The sequence below is a fragment of the Stigmatopora argus genome, chromosome 15 (assembly GCF_051989625.1).
Source record: "Stigmatopora argus isolate UIUO_Sarg chromosome 15, RoL_Sarg_1.0, whole genome shotgun sequence".
Taxonomy (NCBI): domain Eukaryota; kingdom Metazoa; phylum Chordata; class Actinopteri; order Syngnathiformes; family Syngnathidae; genus Stigmatopora; species Stigmatopora argus.
This window is the reverse complement of record NC_135401.1, coordinates 5,102,870-5,121,983: the sequence shown is the minus strand read 5'-3', so window position 1 is coordinate 5,121,983 and position 19,114 is coordinate 5,102,870. Positions and strand designations below refer to the sequence as shown.

The 19,114-nt window shown below is 38.4% G+C and overlaps 2 protein-coding genes across 2 annotated transcripts in view; one reads left to right on the top strand and one right to left on the bottom strand.

The window, feature by feature from the left end:
* Positions 1–2,229, bottom strand: part of rps6ka1 (ribosomal protein S6 kinase a, polypeptide 1) — a 35,573-nt gene extending 33,344 nt beyond the window's left edge. The window contains exon 1 of the mRNA XM_077620516.1: positions 1,896–2,229. Coding sequence (XP_077476642.1) covers positions 1,896–2,087 — 192 coding nt within the window. The 5' untranslated portion in view covers positions 2,088–2,229. The remainder of the gene's footprint in view (positions 1–1,895) is intronic.
* Positions 1,864–18,827, top strand: cnksr1 (connector enhancer of kinase suppressor of Ras 1). The gene is made up of 21 exons (XM_077620515.1): positions 1,864–2,137; positions 3,042–3,199; positions 4,916–5,118; positions 5,931–6,015; positions 9,806–9,850; positions 9,924–10,043; positions 10,829–10,888; positions 12,132–12,197; positions 12,329–12,457; positions 12,562–12,680; positions 13,456–13,583; positions 13,704–13,876; positions 13,957–13,990; positions 14,065–14,240; positions 14,378–14,451; positions 14,547–14,618; positions 14,855–14,925; positions 15,571–15,632; positions 15,698–15,785; positions 15,845–16,026; positions 16,499–18,827. The coding sequence occupies exons 1-21, from the start codon at positions 2,086–2,088 to the stop codon at positions 16,949–16,951; spliced, it is 2,550 nt and encodes an 849-aa protein (XP_077476641.1). The 5' UTR covers positions 1,864–2,085; the 3' UTR covers positions 16,952–18,827.
* Positions 18,828–19,114: the final 287 nt, after the last annotated feature.

Here is a 19,114-nt window from a genome sequence, read left to right as displayed (position 1 = left end):
TTTTTTGATAAGTGTGCAAATGTTCAGTGTCACCATAAGCAGCAATTTATCATGCCCCATCACATTGAGGTAAATTCTTTCAAAATAATTTGGAACAGTGCATAAATGTACTTCAAAACCGAATTCATGTTTCCAGTAACAATGCCCAGTGACGTTTCCCCCCCAGTGGGATACATCAAAGTGCTAAATATAATTCACAGCAAGGGTCACATTTCACAAGTAGTACCCCCGGCCGGCTGTATGATGTACAGTATATGTTCCATGCAGCTGTGCTCAATGAGGCCATGTCTTCCTTCACGCAGCAGCCAAGATTCTAATTAATTACTCACCCCAGAGTCGAGAGGGGGGTAATTAGGCAATCTCCGCTGACTAGTAAGAAGACAATTTGATGATTAAAACTCACGCCGATGACTTATTGTTCTTCAAAACTCCATGTTATGGCTTGTCGTCTATCACCGCAATGGCTGCAGAAGAGTGAGGTTGCATCGTGCCAGAAAGATTAATTTCATAAATCAAAAGAGAGGAATAAAGAGCTTCTGGCTCTCTGTGCAAAGAAGCTCCCTGTGTCTTTCAGAGGTAGAGAATCTGGTAATGGGTGTGTTTTGTATCATGTTGGGACTTGATTTTGGATTCTTGATATTTAGGGTTGGGTTGAGTTTAGCGTCTAACTCCGAAAACATAACATTTTCAATGATGCATCTCAACTGAATACAAAAAACCTGTTTGGGGAGGGTTGAGTCAGGCTGTATGTGTTGGATGTACAATAGAACCAGACTATATAGAGACCAGTATATAGAGAGAATAGACTAATTGGTACTGGTTAAAGCTGTCCATCATCAGACAAGTGGAAATTTGTAACACAGTATATACAATAAGATCATAGTCTAGAAGCCCTTTCAAAACAGTTATACTAGGATTTGTTTTCAATTTTTAACTCAAAGTATACTCTCTTCTATTGATGATAAGGATAAAACGGCAGGGGGTGCCAAATGTCAGCGACCAGCTCTTTACTGGTTTAAAGCTTCTTTGGTCATTATTGCCCTTTAAGCTTAACTCTCCATCCTCCCTAAAATGCACACACAATAAAACTCAACTTGGTGCTATGAATTACTACAGCAAGAGACTTTGAAATGATTTCAGATCTTATTTTAGTCATAAAATTCATAAAAAACATTTTTTTAAATAAATTAATTAGTCTTCCCTTCCCAGTAATAATTGATACCCAAAAAGAGTAAAGTTAAATTAACATGGGAAAATCTTCATGAAAAATAAATACACAAAAGTTATCATATTACTTATAGGAACAATTGAGCAAGAAAATTAATTCTTTAGACATTTTTGGAAGGGGTAGTTCTGACCAGAAAAGAGGATTAGGATTCTTGTGACTAATCATGAAATGAAAAATAACCATACTCAGCATTACCATACTTAAATACTTTTAGCAACCATGTTTGATATTTTAATGATTTTATCAACTCATAGACTTTCAACCCATTTGTTTTGGAGGAAGGCAGAGAATTTGCATGCATCCCTCCATCTTCCAATGGATTGGACGTCTAACGTCGTCAATGGCAGCCGAAGAAGTCAAGACACTTGTGGTCCAACCTTGAATTTCAATGATTTTATCAACTCATAGACTTTCAATCCATCTGTTTTGGAGGAAGGCAGAGAATTCGCATGCATCCCTCCATCTTCCAATGGAATGGACGTCTAACGCCGTCAATGGCAGCGAATGAGTTAAAACCATTTTAGCTCCATTCAAGTACTATCTCTTTGGTAGTTTGCACAATACCGCTGCCAGGTAAGAGTAGGACGGGGTAAGGGGAGGGACACTAATGACATGGAAGGTGGGTGGGTAAAGGGGGGGTTCGCTGGGTACTCCCACCCACCTTTACCTGAACGGAAGAGTGGCACTCGTCGTCCTCGTCCGATTCGAGGACCACTTCCCCTTCTTCCTCCTCCAGCAGCAGCATAAGCGGCGGCCTCCCGGCGGCCAGATAGGCGTCGGTGTCGGCGAAGGCAGCGGGGAGTTGGCCGGGGCCGAGGCCGAGACCGAGGCCGAGTGACTGGAACAGCGCGCCGAGCATGGAGCCGATTACGGCTTGGAGCGAGGAGACGGTGCGCCGGTGGCTCCAAGGTGAGCCCGATTCTCACCACTGCCTATCATGATCTGTTTTTGTTTTTGTTCTTGTTCGTCGGCGCGAGCTACTTTGGAGTCGCAAATAGAAAGCACGGAGATTACAAAACACGTATAAATAAATCCTTTGGGAAGTGAAAGGTGGAGGTGGAATGAGGAAGTGGCCCGGAGGAGCCATAACACTCGTGTCAACAACTGCACTTCTTGAGTGTTACTGTGCGGGAAAAGTACAACAAAAGGGACGATTGTTGTGTAAAAAAAGTAAATAGTACATCATTAGTCAAAGCACAGAAGGCTAAATTCACAAGTCAAACTAACCTTTTACTTTCCATGTTAGACAATATACCTGTTTTGTAAACTTGACTCGCAAACAGGGGTCTAACTATTCAAACATGTTTAATAACTTTACAAAGTGTCAAATAAATAGTCTTAAATACAACATTCCACAGATTAGAAAGGCAATTCCAGAAGGGTGGTTTTGGGGTTGGCACAAAACATTCCACAAACTATTATTCTTGGAACAGACAACATCAAACAATTGATAAATTATACAATTCCGTGTCAATTCATTTTACCACAAAGTACACAACACGCTCACTTTGAGGACTATACACAATACAAACATGTTAAAAAAATATACGCCATTGTCTGCCATTAACAGCAAACAAATTTTAAGTGGGAGATTTTGAAAGATGATTTATTTGTTCAGGGTCCAGAATGGATAGATGGATTAATTTGGGAGGCGTCAACCCAATTTATCAATCCCTTTACCCCAAATTGTTTCTTTTACAATGTCCAATGTTTCAGTTGCAAGTCATTGCATGTTTTATTTCCCGTAGATTTCCCGGGCTTTTGCTATGAGAAAGAACCTTGACTCTTCCCATTTCCTTTTTTCCACTGCCAGGTCTGGACGCACCCTTGCATCGGTATGCCTTATCAGAGTGGCATCTCACTGGTGTGGATCTGCTGCAGTTGACTTCGGAGGATTTGGAAAAGCTAGGGGTGTCCAAGATCGGCCACCAGGAGCTGCTCCTCGACGCTGTGGAGAAGCTGTGCTCCTTGGTGAGATGGGAAATTCAATCATTTGTATTTTGTGTACAGTATGTGGCTATGGTGATAGTCTATGGATGTTTGCCCTGAGGGCATCCTGTCTTGTGTTTGCCCTAGATTGCCAATATACTTGGCTGTTGAACAATCATTTACAGTGCAATCGAATGCAGCATTTATGAGACAGCTTGTTTCAAAACATTGTGTTCTTTCCTTAAGAAGCATGTGTACTTCACTGTCTTGTTGTTGTGTAAGTGATCGTTTGCAAGCTCAAACGGCAGCTCTGAAAAAACAGTGAATGAGTCAAAGCTGTCATGTTTTTGGGGGGTTTGGTAACTGGGTATTTTTCCTTGTGTGTCTTGCCCGCGTGATTCTATATGAGTTTTAGCTGCTGTGTCCTTTCTGGCTCTCCTTCCCTTGTGTGACCCAGATGTTTGTTATTGTCATCAACCCCTGTCTGTGTATTTGAACCCCGTGTTTTCTGTGTCTTGTCATGTTTGCCTTTTTGTCCTCCCAGTTAAGTCATATTTTTGTTAAGACAGAGGTTGATGACAATAATAAACACTTGGGTCACACAAAGGGAAGGATAGCCGAAAGGACACATCAGTTGAAACTCATATACAATAACGTGGACACCCAGCCACCAAAACCCAACAAAACATGACAAAAAGGTTCTTGTTGAGAAAAGCTTGATGATGAAAGATGTCCTCGAGCTCGGCTATCCCTTGTATTTTAATTGCTGGAAATTTGTCGGGCCAGAACTTTAATCCTCAAATGACCAATCACTGAACAACTTGTGAAGTAGATTTATTTATAACACTTTAAGCAGTGGCAATCTGTTTGTAGGCTAATTGAGCCCTACACTTGGTGGCTCAAGCAGTTTGATTATATCTCCTGTTAGATACCAGACAGACGTTGATGTACTGACACTCAATGAATGACTGGAATTATGTCACGCTTTAAGAGTTAAAAGGTTTTCATAATGTACAACCAGTTATACAGTTTACATTATAGAGCTCTCTCCATCCGCCTGTTTGGCTTGTGACCATTTGCGAAACTAAGCATCACATGGGAACGGGTGAAAGCTTTCCTATGCGCAGTGACGTCAGTGCAGCTTGGATAAAGGTTATGAAAAATTAATGGCTACTTGGGGGTTCAGTGCCACTGGTTTATATGTAACAACAAAGGCCGAATGGACAAACCTCTTGACCTCAATGAGAAAAATTTGAATGCAACCTTCTCTTGTGGTACTCCAGCTACATTTGATTCAATTATTATGTAATTATGTGCTCTTCATCATAGTTATTTAAAGTAGCCTTAAATTGTAAGTGAGAGTTCTGTTGCGTGTGTATAATATGACTGGAGGAACACAAAAAATAAACTTCCAATTAGTAACTCGGGTAAATGTAAGCAAATGAAGTGTCATTTCTGATGTTTTTAATTAAAACATAACTGTGAACATGACAAAAAAACTATGATGGCCCTAAAATGACTTTCTTGGTTTAAACAACTTAAACAGCACCATAATCATAATATAATTTTTTTTTTTACTATGACTCTTTGCCATACTTGCTGTATAATGTCGCAAGGTCCATAAAGTCCTCACAGTTAATAGTCAACCAATTGAGCGGGTAATAACCTGGAACATGTTTACCATTTAAAATGCATTAACGCTTTGAGTAATGTGGTCTGTTTTAAGGTTTCAATTGTATTTTGAATTGTCTCTGTTAGTCATACGGTGACAGTGGGGAGAATCTCCAGGGACTGACGGAGAAACTGCGAAATGTGGCTCACAACTTGCAGATGGGGATCCAGAGCCACTGGCGCCACAACAGCTACGATGGTCAGAGCGCCACCAAGCTGTCCACTAGTGTGCTGCAAGTTGTGGTGGAGCTTATATCCTCTGCGAAAGCGTTGTTCACTGTTTTGAACAGGTTAGTGAAGAAGGAAGTTATCTAACTGTTACTCACACAGTAGACTAAGTGGTATTTTTACCTAAGACGGGGTTTAATAACAATGGTGGCATTGTATACGAAAGACCATGTGTTATTCAACATTGATAGTGTAAAAACATGTTTAATTATACAGACCTAAAGTTTGAATGCAGGAAATTGACACCAATTGGAAATTGTTGCAAATATTGAAAAATAACCTCACAAGTTTGAAATCATACCCATAATATAAATCTTTTATTAAATGTTGCCAAAACTCTTTTATTTAAAATATGTATTTTTGGAAATGTGTGCAGATTTATGGATATTCTTCAGAAATTATGTCAAATGAGTTTACCCAAAAATTTCTGATATGACGAGTCAAACCGTTCAAAATGGTTAAGTCACATGTGGAATTCCACTTCAAAAGTCTACCTGGGCTGGATCAGACAAGAAATAGAACTTCTTGCAACATTGGAAAGTTCCAGGCTGCTCAGTCTAATATGAGTTCTAACTCTAAATACCTAAATGTTGCATGAGGCCGTAAAGACAACGACTAGCATGAACATGTCTATGTGAATTTATTATAAAAATGGAGCAGTTGCTGGTTACCCTTTGGTACAGCAGTTGAAGTGTTAAAATTATACATCAAAGTCTAAAAAGTTTGTATTAAATCCTATGCAGGAATTGCATTAAAATATGAATAACTTGCAAGTCCAACTTTTTTTGTGGTCAACCTACCATTCACATTGTATTCAATGCTATTGTGCTATCAAGAGTAGTAAGTAAACAGTACCTTGATGACCTCTTTTCAGGTATCAGCTCTCCCAACTGAACAGGCACACAACCGGCAAGAAAATCTTGAACCAGTGCAAAGAATTGGGGGGGATCGTGCAAAAGGTTGGTTTACTCCTACACTCATTCATTTTCTACATAGGGGGTTGTTAGTCCTTTTTATTCATTCATTCATCATCCGTACCGCCCATCCTTGTAAGGCGCCTATCCCAACTGACTAAGTAAGGGAGTGAACCACTACACCATCAATTTCTTTTTATATTTACAAATGTAAATACATAAAAGCATGAAAAATCTATAGTAATGTTTGCTTTTAAAGGTTAAAAAAAGAGGATTTGGACATTTTTTTCCTTCTAAATGATTCGTCAACGATCAAAATAGTTGTCAAATTGTATAATGTACTGGAGTTGTCATGGCAACTCTAGTCGACAGACACAATGGCCCTCTGAAGACATAATCAGGATGTGGCCCCTGATAAAGATAAGTTTTAAATTCCTGTTTTAAAGGGAGTTTTTATTACACATCGTTTTTCGCTTTTTCCCCATAGGGCTGGTCTTAACCCTGTACGAGTGGGCTGGGGGTGGGGTCTTTCCACTATACTGTTTGTCCTTTTGAGTGACATCCCGGTTTAATCATTATATTTCAATCTCTGCCATGCGTGATTGAAAAACATGATTGATTTTTATACTTGTAAAGAGGAAGTCTCTTTTTACGCTTACCGAGAAACTGCGGCTTGTTGAAGCTAAACAGGAGCACAAGCTTTTTTTAAAAAAAAAAACCTTCCTCATATGTATTATCTCTGCATTCCTGGCATATTTCAAGACGCTTGTACCTTGAAGACCAAAGAAATAGGAGGGCTGGACATGTGACTGAGAGTGGGGCTTGTTTTTCAGGGTGTGGGGGTGAAATTAGAGCGCGAGGTCCTTAGAGGAGAACTGGTAAACAGTCAGAAGAAGGGTTGAGCTTTCATGTGTGTGGTTGATCCTCATTGTAGAAGGAACAAGCCAGTGACTTATTATTGACATAGTCAAAGGAGGAGGACTTAAAGGAGGGATTACATAGTGACTGTTTACTGACTTTTGACTCCCAAGGATGTATGTGATACTGAACACAGCAGCACGAAGGAGAGACTAACAAGTAGGAGATTTGGGGGTTGACAGATGTTTGGACCTAACAAAACAACAAGAAAAGTTTTTTTGCCGAGAAGACTATTGATGGGAATATAGGAGGAATACCAGCATCAGATTTGAGAAGAGTTTAAATTTAGTTCCTTAATCCTATACTGGACTGGAGCCTGGAACAGCAATAAGGTATAGATTTTGTGTGACTTTTTGTGAATATTTGTTTGTTATGATTACAAATGACAGCTTTTGAAACTTTTGGCCACGATCTGGGAAGAATTTAATTTTTTTAAGGTGTGGGGTGTGGTTGCCATTTGTGTTTTTGTATCCAGATTGAAACGGAATTTTAACATTAGATATATTGCATAGACATGTACAGACGAAAGCTTTTTTAAAAAAAATAGTGTATACAGCATTGCTACTGAAGCGATGCAAATTTCACATTTTTTTCATATCCCACTGAACATGCCCTTTCATTCCTCCCTCTTGGATGCCTTTCGCTGTGAATAGCACTGAATGAGTTAGCTTTCCAATAATGATGGCACGCTGACAGCTGTTCAGCCTACACGTTTACGCTGTTTGTATAAAACCTCACAAGTTCTTGTAGATGTCTTCGCGCACGCACGTGTGAGTCACATTACATCTGGCGCATGTGTGTTGCTATAAGCGTCACAAATATTTCGCATCAGTAGCACAGCATTTTATCAGTCACGGCTCTCCGGAGAACTTTCTCATGCTCAACACCAAAGAAAGGATTCTTATTTCCTCTTTGGTCAAGTGTGTGTGTGTGTTGTGTTGTGTTGCCTCCCACAGGCCTGAGGGCTACCACGATAGGAAGTCAGCTGGTGTTTGTTGCAGGTCTCGCCGAGTCTGACTTCAAACTGCTTTTGAGTTGATCAGCTAGTTGAAGGGGGACTACTGCTTGAAATTTGAACCTGGATGTCGGTGCAAATATATCTTTTAAGGCTTTTGGTTTCAGGTATGTTGTTCTCATGGTGCCCTAGCTCTCAAATTCCAAAAACCTAAACGAGTTATAATTGAGCACTTGAAATTACCCATTGGTTTCAATGTTAGTATTGGTTGTTTACTAAGTAATGCTGAATTTTGATGCATTGAATGAATTGGACATCTATCATGGTCAATGGCATACAGTGAGTTAAACAAGGTTAACTATTGGATGCTGTTAAATGTATTTAATTTCAGGTTTTAAAGTGGATTAATAACCTTTAGAGAGGTTAAGTAAAACTGTGATGAGGGAAAACAAGAAGCTGGCGGAGGCAATTCTTTTTATAGCAGACTGTTGACCTACTGGCAAATAAAAAAAATATTGGATGAATGTGAACTTGCACCCAGAGGATGATGACGCTGTTTTAGATGATAAGAAAAGAGGTATTTATATTAAGTGTTTTTGCATTGTTGATCCTTTAAATTGAGCCTTTTTGCTTTTTGTGCCCATGTGTTGCTTTATTTTCCCAGAGGTGACTTCTGCATAATAGCTTATCTTTGTTTCCTTGACAACCGCAGCTTTGAGCCAAAGGCACAAAAACACACACACACACACTTCATGCCATAAAACCCACCAGAAAACAACACAACTTCTCTTTTAATTCATTGGAATAGTTCCTTAAATACCACCACCAGAGGAGACCTAGATGCAGAAAATAATTGTGAGCCTCTCACAATGCAACTTTCTGTTTCTAAATTCACTTTTGTACCATTTCAATTGTTCTGGATCTGTGTGAGTCTAGACCACGTGTCAAAGTGGCGGCCCGGGGGCCAAATCTGGCCCGCCGCATCATTTTGTGTGGCCTGGGAAAGTAAATCATGAGTTGACGTTAACGCGGCCCGCGAACCAACCCGAGTCTGACACCCCTGGTCTAGACCGTTTCATTTTTGAATACTCTGACAGAATTCTATCATTTAATCGGTGTGTAAAAATCTGTGAAAGTGGGGCTTTAAATGGTTATTTGGTGTTTAGAGTGAGTAGGACAAAAAAAACAATATAAGCATCACAGCTCTCACTGCAGTGCGTATAATTTGTTTGAAACGAGTCTGCTACTGTGGATGTTCTGTTGCAATTTCACAGAGATTAGGTGCCCTGGAAGCCTTTACGTAATTAACACTTCATTACGGTCCCGCGAAAGAGCTTAGTAATGGTGTGTTGCACTTTAGTGCGCCTAACCATTAAGTGTTTCGTGTAAACATCTATCCTACTCTATTTACTGAATGTCAGTCCATTGCCAATCTAAAATGAGCAATAATTCAAAAGGAAGAATTTTTTATGAATGTTTCAAGTGATTTCTGTGACAATTGTGGGTCTTTTATTCAGAGACGGATGGTTGTTTAGCCTCTCATGTTTTAAAATCTTGAACATACTCAAATGAACGTACTAAAATGTACATATTTGAGACATTTCTCCCATTTTCCAAGATATATAAAGCTCTTTGGGGATTTCTATTTAATAAGTGAATGGTCTCTTTTACTTTAACCCATTGGCTGACATTGATGGAGATAGACGTCCAATCCACATGAACTGGGAGGGTTGGCTTAATGCCCTGAATGAGCATTCATTAGCTGCCAACCTTTCCAGTTCGACTGAATAAGACGTCTAGCTGCGTCAATGTGGCTGAATCGTGATTTGACACGATGAGATTGCCAGCGAACTGATTGGCTGGAAATGACCTGTTTTTGGGGGTTGTCTCATATCCGCAAAACAGTATCAATCAATATCATTTGATAGATATTGACCATGTGCCATTTTACTCATCCAACAGAAACACACTTGCGTTTACGAGAAGGAGAAGGACATCATCTCTGTGGTACGTCGCTTTAATTTTGTCATAATTCCCCCGCTTTTTTGCCATCTATTTACTTCCATTTTTGTGCGTCAAGTGCCGTCAATTGGTGGGGGTGTGTGACGAGATCCTGAACTCCAGCCCAGAAGCGCTTCTCACCAACACCACGCAGTTGGAGAGTGTTGACCTGGTGCCTGCATCACCTGGAGACCAGTTGGTAAATTTGAGGATTATTATTTGAAGTTTTCCTTTAATCTAACATTCAAACACACCAAATTAATTGAATTATTTTTTTACTGCACTTTATGCGCTTCCAGTAATAGTTTTTGTCATCCTTTCTTGAAATCAATGCTTTCATATCTTATGAAATCTGATGAACAATACAGTGGATGCACTTGAAGCATTTTTCAGCTGTTTTTGTCTCTTTTATAGTTATCCTCTTGTATCATATTTTCATTCAAATGAAGAATTCTATTTATTTCTTCTCATGGACAACAAGCTCACCTGCTACATGATCTTAATATCAGCCCTGATTGCTCTTTGCAATCTCACCCTTCCATTAGATTTGTATTCACAATAGTTGCCCTTGATTTCATTTTTATAACTAAAATGGAAGTTGATGGGAAGCCAGAATTTCAATGAGTGAAAAAAAACTCACAACTGTTAATTATTTCCACAGAATGTACAAAAAGAAGCCTTTTGGGATAAGCATTTTAACTTGCGCTTTTAGTGATAAAGCAGAAATTTCCATGAGTGCTAATTAGCTTTGTGTACCTGTGTGAAATATATATTGATTGTGTCGCTAGAGTGAGATTAGTTTGTGCCTTTGACTGGATATAATGAATAAAAGCATGCTCTTGGCTAATTACCAAGCGAGCTGTCGATAAATATGCAGACAGATGTCGATATTTCACTCAGTGATGACAGATCAATGCTGCTCTGAGTGTGAAGTCAATAAGTAATCCATCATTGTTTTATTTTCTCCCTCTTTGTCCATCTCAGGGCATCGAGATAACATCCATTGGCTCCAGTAACCATTATGTGACCGGAACTGCAGCTGAGGTCAGACTGTGTTTACTACAAATTAAATACAACCATTCCGACAACCTTTATAGACCTTAATTTTCTTTTCAATTTAATCTTTAACATATTATGGTGTTTTATGCATCCTGTTGGAGGAGGACGTGTGCCAAATTTTTTTTGATCAGGATTTCTTCCACGGTCAAAGGTTTTGAGACACCTTATCTTCACATAGGATGAGAAAGTGCCTTAAAAATAAGTCTTATCTCAATTCGTAAATGAACAGTTTTCATTTCAAGTCATTTTGACATCAGAGTCAAAATATGTCATATGCACGTGCTTTAGAACCTTGGGTAAACAATACATTCATTTTATTGCATATTTTCAGATGTAATTTGATCCTTTCAATACTGCAAGAGGGATCCCATGTCAGAATAATTGTGTATATTAGACATTTTATTGAAATACTGCCATAACCAAAGGTGCTTGTCAGTTTAACATAGCTTTTCGGTCTTTTGGGGCTTTGTTTGGGGAACTTTATCAGTCTTAGTTTTTGTTCAAGTAACTCTTTTCGAGGAAAAAAAAATCCAGATATTATATAATGATTTCTGCGAGGTCAAGTTCTGGATCCAAATAACATTTTTTTTCAGTAGAACACAAATACTTGGCAAATAGAGGTCCTTAAAGGCACAATAGTCAGCACAGATTCCAATAAAGCCTTTGCACTGATGCCAGTTTTTGTGCCTGCGTACAGAGTTCAGTGACGTAAAAGTGATACATGTGACGTACGTTACTTTTCACTGTAACACTCTGGATCACAATGGAAAGCTTTATTTTGTCATTTCATAAATGTCTTTCAGCCACTGGTCTTTGGTGGAAAGTAATCAAAATCAAGCAGAATTGTCATATTTGTTTTACTGCATACCGAAACCAAGTGAGCCTGTAATGTAATCAGGCTAATGATCAGATGCTTGGGGTAGTGATCGAAGATAGTTAGATCTCTCATTTGAGTGAAGGCCAACAACTATTATGAAAAAATATTTCATATAATTATCACAGCTTCACTATTTTTTTTAAAGTGCTTGTAGTTAAAGTGGATTTAAGAAACCGACTGCTCTCATTTTTTCAATAGTTTCTCAATTACTTTATTGATAGCTAAACTAACCTATTAAGTGACATTCAATTTTTAATCTTATGCTGTCACAAGATGATTTTTATTAAATGCTTTTCCTCTGCTTTTTTGCTTGTATTATGTTTAAGTGTGTTGTTGTGACTTATTATTTAGCCTTCAAGTAATGTTGCAAAGATCTTGGCTGGCGATGAAGTGATCAAAGTCAACAACCAGATAGTGGTGAGTTTTTCCATTAAGCCTCACAAAAAGTGTTTAAAATTAATCTCATATATAATAAATAAGTCAATAGCAGTTGAAAAGCTAATGACGAATCAAGCTTGTGTACGTATATCTGTCTTTTACGGCATCAGGTGGGCTGGAGCAGGGCTAACCTGGTGAAGAAGTTACAGGAGAATCCCAACGGCGTCACTCTGGTCCTGAAAAGGTCTTCAGGCACGCTTTGTCGTAGAGGTCCTGGACAGAGATTCCTCTCACTCCAGGTAATTCAAGGATCCCCCTAATTCATTTGGGCTCTGCAGTAAAAATACATAAGCCCGATGGAAATGTCCTGTCTCACATGTCTTGTTGATAAACCTGTCCAAAGGACGAGGACTTCTACAGAGAGGAGAGTTCGGAAGAGGAAGGAGAAGAGGGTGGAGAAGAAAATCCGAGGCACTCCATTTTTGAGAGGGTAGCAGCTTCTGTTCGGTCCCTGTCCTTCAGGTAATCGATATTAAACGTAGTTGTAGCGATGACGCATCCAGGTGATTGAAAAAAATCCATTTGGAAGAACAGCCTATGCATATACACACTGATAGATAATAGATAGAGGAATCTGGGATACTCACATTTGATTGGGTAAAATGGTACACGGTCGATTGGTCGCCGGTATTTTGGTCGCCAATCTTTTGGTCGCCAATCTTTTGGTCGCCAGTCTTTTGGTTGCCCGGAAGGTAAGTGATAATTACCATTTAAATCGTTGCTCAAATTCCCTAAATACAAACTGCGAATTACTATTTAGTCATACTTAATGCCCTAGTAATTATTAGGCTAAAGAAAAGCTCCAAATTTCCCGGACTTTTATTGTTTTTTGTTGGAGAACTTGTTAAGACCCTGACTGACGTAGCTTCTTAAAGGGACAACGCATGTACATACAAACTCTTATACACTCACACGTCGGCTCAGTGAAACTGCTCATGGCCATTGTTGGCTTTTATTGAAGCGTAGACCGTGTTGTTTTACCTTGTTTTGTCGCCGGTCTTTTGGTCGCCCGCTGTCGTGGTCAGGGCGACCAAAAGACCGGCGACCAATCGACTGCACACGGGTTAAAATAGTAGTAGATTTTAAGTGTCTGCTCGCACTAAGGGCAGACAATTGGCTGAAGTATTGGCTTTCAATGTATTATACAAGATTATTTCTGATGGGATGCACATGATAAAGGTGTTATCTGCCCGTTTGCTCAAATTGTGTGTATTTTTTATTTTTTGTGTGTGTGCAGGAGAGCCGTTCAAGGGCCAGAGGTGACTGAGCATCCTATGGGACAGGAGGAGTCCGAGCTATCTGCTGACAAGGAGCTAGAAAGAAGACTTATGCTGCAAGGCACACTGTCATCTCTGTCAATTTCAGGTAGAATACTAAGAAATGCTTCCAATATCAAAGATATCCTCCAGTTTTCCACTCCTTTGCACCCCTCTGATGATTTCTGATGCTTTTCAAGTTCACCACAAAAAAAATTGCCTTATCTAGGAGAATTTGACAGTCCTGGTTCGAGACCTTCACCGGGTTTTAATAGAAGTAGAAATCGCACCCCTTCACCCCGAAGCATTTCACCCTTCGAAATCTACCGAAGTTCTTCACTGCAGGCACTAAACCAGGACAGATCGAGCGTTAGCTCCTGTCCTGAAATGGTTGGACACACGGTAAGAAGATCACAACACCAGATATTGGACTCCATCTTACATCTATTGGAATTTTAATTCCATTTCTGTCCTTTATTCAGCGACACCAGGAAGCCAAGAAGAGTTCTACCAAAGGTGCATTTGAGATGATAGCAGACCATAAGAGCTTGCATTAAATACATTGATGTCTTGATTTCCCCTCAACTCAGGAATGTCAACGGCCCTTAGTCGACGCCGTGTGTCCTGTCGAGAACTGGTCCTGCCAGACTGCGACGGCTGGCTTTGGAAAAAGAGGAAGGAGAGCAGCGTCTTCATCACCCAGAAGTGGCAGCACTTCTGGTTTGTCCTTAAAGGACCTTCCCTCTACTGGTATACCAGCCAACAGGTATTTGCAATGGAATTTGAATTTTTTGCACATTTTTGAATCCGAATCCCGATCCACGGAAATTGGAAATGTATTAATTAGGGATGGGACATCCATTTTTACTCATCTTCGTGCTGTTTTTTTTTTTTCAAATCCAGGATGAAAAAGCAGAGGGTTTTGTCAACATTTCCAGTTACAACATAGAGAGTGCTGGCGAGCACAAAAGGAAATAGTAAGGACAAACATGTTTGTTGCCTGTTTTATTTACATTGTGATTTATTCTGACAAATTTTTCTCCATGTGATTTTTTTTTCCGCTGCACCAAAGTGTGTTTAAAATGTGCCACCAGCGATTTCACAACTTCTTCTTTGCAGCGAACAATGTTAGCGAAATGAGCAAGTAAGTTGGACCCACATTTTATTGTTCAATTACTTTTGAGAAATTAATTGGCAATAGTTCTACTTAGGCAATAATTAGTCTACACTACCACCTGCAGGTAGTTTTACATATAACAGCCTCCATTCACAATGCGTTTGACCTTTTTTTGTCAATTATAATATAACATGATACCTTTAAAATTTGAAGTAGATTTATAAATAATAGGCCCTGATTTTAAATATCTTTTATTTTTGAAGGTGGATAAATTGCCTCATTACCACCATTCAAAAGCACAAGAAACTCAGCCCAGGCCCAGACAACGAAGAAGGTACATTTTTGCTTAATACATTTTTTATGTTGAGGATTTTATGGGAAAAATATTGGATTATGTTTGAAAATACAGTTTTTTATGACAGATATATTTTCATGTTTGTGAAGCCCATTTTAAGGCAAGGGACTTTGTTAGTCATAAAAAACACTTTGGTGAATGGCCATTGACGATAAACATCCAATAATGTGTTGTTTTTATCCTTCACTTGTGAATTCAAATTATGAATCTAATCCACTTGAATTTGGAGGGTTGGTAGCAGGTTGAATTCCATCAGGGACAGCCAATGAGTTAAGATAAAATTAATAATATATAATTTGTCAATTTTTTTTTATTACGGATATTGGACTTTTTAAGTTTATTTTTGTATATAACTCATTCCCAATTAAAATGTTATAAACTAAATTAATTACAAAACACCTAATATCTGTAGGGATATTTTTTCACTTTGTTTTTTGTTCCTGTTTATCTTTAGAGTCATTTCTTGGGCATTTCCTCAATATATCACTCTAAAGTTGTTGTTTTTAAATTGGCAGTTATTTAATGACTACTTCCTTACTATTACCCAATTGATATTTTTGCTAGCTTAATTTCCACTGCTATTAAACCAACAGCCTTAGTACATTTGTGTGTTTTATCCTACAGAGTGTTATAGTGAAACAGAATCAGAAAACGAGGGATCTCCTTCCCCCAACAGAAGACATAAGGTTAGTGGCAAAGTTAAGACATTATTTGCCAACAATTAGCCATAATAGGTGTTGATCTGTGTTAGAAAGTGCAGTCTAGCACCCTGCCTCGCCCAAAACGCAGGAGCAACATTAAGATGCCGTTGTCAAGTCCGTCAACAGGGAGCAGCAAAGGTATGAGTGCTTTTGATTCGGACGTAACGGCAAAACGACTAATTATTGTTGGTTTCTAGCCGCTCCAGAAGACGAGATGGGCAAGATGTTAAATAACATCAAGGAAGGTGGTGTCTCCCTGATGGGCCACGAGCAGCCGTTCACCCACGACCATTTCAGGAGGTCGTTCATTCGACGCAACAAAAACCCTGTCATCAACGAGAAAGCGCACATGCTACGTGCGCTGCAGAGTACCCTCAAGGTGAGTAGGTGAAGACATGGGTTTTCAACCTTTAAGTTTATTTAACCGTTAAGTACAGGGCATTGTTGAGTCTTGAAAAAAGAACGTATTTCAGTTTGAAACTAGTTGTTGACCTAAAAAAAAGAACGATACGATTGTGGCAAAGAAAAAAGAAAGATATTATGGCAAAGGAATAGAAGTATTAAGTATGCAGAAACCTATCTAATAAAAGATGGAAAATTGTCACTAAAATATGTAATTGTCCAAAGGCTAGTGGTTTCTAAAAATAATTAATGAGGGGTCACCACAGCGAATCAGCTTTTTTCATTGTTGAAAAAAAAACCTACTTTAAAAAAAAAAATGAATTATTTATTCTAAATAGTCGTATCAGGTCAGGACAACACTTTCTTATACATAGCTAAGGATTTGAGGCTTAACTCGTTTGCTGTGCATTTTTGGTAGATTGATAAATAGTCGCTATGGTGTTCTCTAGGCAAAAGAAGCTGAACTACAGCAGATCAACAAACTTCTGGAAGGCGACGCCATGACGGCCTCAAAGTATCGGCAGTGGAAGGAGCAGAACGAAGAACTATCTCAGGAAATCGAGAGACTGGTTTCCGTCGGTACCTCCAAAGTAGAGGATGCCGCCGCCGACTTCACGGCGCGACATGCACCTGGCGACGGGGTTGCCTTGGAAACGGTCTCCCTGGAAACAAGCCCCGCAGAGACAAAAGGTGCGTACAGACTAAACCTCACCGTTGGTGAGCAGCTGGTGGACTCCGAGCCCTCAGATGTTCTCCCGGAGCTCCCTCGGGTCTCTCCGACGGAAGAGAGGAGCAGTCTCGGATTGGAGATCTCACTGGGCTCTCTCCAAGAATCCATTAACAAGGAGTTGAGTGAGATGAGGGAAAGTGGAGAGGGTTCCGATTCTTATTTCTTTATTTAAACACATCTGCTTTCTTATTTGTCACGACAGAGAAAGTCAATTTTATTAAAAAATGTTTACTTCAGAGCTCCAGCTGGAAAAAATGGCGGCTTGGAGACACATTTGGTAATGTGTCACGGATTTCCTGAAAGGAAAGATGGGAGTTGGGGGGAGTTTAACACCCCGCACTCATTTGGGAAGAACTTTGTCTGACAGAGAGCAACAAATATAGACCTAGCTAGACTATATGTTTCTCTATTATAGAACAATAGCCACAGAAGCAAAGCTAGCAAAGGTACTCACAGTTAAGTAAAAGAATATATATAAGTACTATATTGAGAGAGGACTACTAAAAGTAGAAGTACTGATAGAACTTTAAAAAAAAAATCTGCAGACTATAGAATTTCTCTCACATAAGAATTTGTTTTATATATTTTTTTAAATCCTGACAACAACCATTTAGTTTTTCGGGTGGTTAGCAATATTTTCAAAAAATATGCAAATTAAGTGTATTTCCATTGAAGCCTTACACAATGTGGTGCTTTGAGCTCTAAAGATTTGGACAAAATAAGAAGGTGGAAGAAAGTCCTGATCTGTTTACAAATGTAAAAAGTAAATGTGAAAAGAGAGAAGTATTCACGTAAAGCAAACTTTTTTTTTTTACATTAAAAGTAGGGCATGATGGGAGCCAAATTAGCAAACAAGCAACAGTTCCGGAAAATGATCCCAAAAGAGGCCAATGACTTGCTTAAAGCTGTAAATTGCCACTCCCAGTTCAGGTAAACTGGAAAAGTCGTCAACAATGACAATTACACGACTAATATTACTGCAACTTCTGAGCAGTTTTTAACTTCTTCCTTGTGTATGTTTTTCAAAAAATACCTACAATACTCTTAGTGCGCTACTTTTTCTTCAGCAAAGTAGTTACGATAATTGACCTATTTTATTCGGGTGTTGGAACGAATAAATGGCATTTTCATTTATTTGAATGTGAAAAGATTGAGACATGAGTGAACTAATTGAACTCGTAAGACGAGGCACCAACATAACTTTAGTGTTAAGTGTGACATTTGACGATATGTGCATGAAATAAACTACTAAGACAACTTGGGAATTTCGGAGAAAATATTGCTGTGGCCTGGCAAAATTTTCAAGACATGTATGTGAACAAAAAGGCTTTTTTCACATGTGAAATATATAAATAAATGCGTATTTTCTCTTTTCTACAGATTTACGAGCTTGACTTAAAGAACAAGTGTCCTTTGAAAAAGTTGCTAATCGGCAGTATAACAAATGTATTTAATTTCATGTCATTGATTTTCTAGCGATGTAACATAGGACATGCTTTTGAAAATGTCATGTGTAGATATTGTTGTGTTGCATGTGTTTGTTAATTGGGATTTGCACAAATTTGTATATGCAACTACCAAGGTACTGTTTTTATTTTTGTGCATTATGGAATCAGATTATAGTAAAAAAAAGACCCAAACCTTTGCAAGGTATGCATTTTTATTTTTATTTCATATTTAGGCTAATTGGGACCTGATGAGTGTAAAAACAAAGATTTATCTTCTTACATAATGTCGTTTCTGAGAACGCCCGGTTATATGAGGTTAACATAGCTCTAACACTCTAGTTTCACTGTTTTAATTGAGCTCTTTACTTTTTACCAATTTCAGTTATGTGCATGTACAAACCATACAACATGATTATGGATTCCTAGAATGTTTTTTAAAAAATCATTATGTGCCCAAACTGCCTCATTTTTTTGTACTGAGTCCTTGAATAATTGTTTTTACAACCATAATGATCACCTAAATTTATATGATCTTGACTATATCATATCTGGAATATATAGATTATGATGTAGCCTTACATTAAAAGCAGTTGAGCCCCCTGTTGCCTGAATTTACATTTTAACCCATTCAGTGCCATTGATGTCTGTCCAGTCATTCTGCTATATTGTTTTTATTTATTTATTTTAAACCCACTTAACTTTTTTGAAAATTTAGGACTGCCATTTTTATTTGTATTTTTTTTTTTAAGTAATTTGTAGTTTCATTATTATGTTCATGTACTTATGTATTTCCCCAGTATGGTTATATATATATATATATATATATATATATATATATATATATATATATATATATATATATATATATATATATATATATATATATA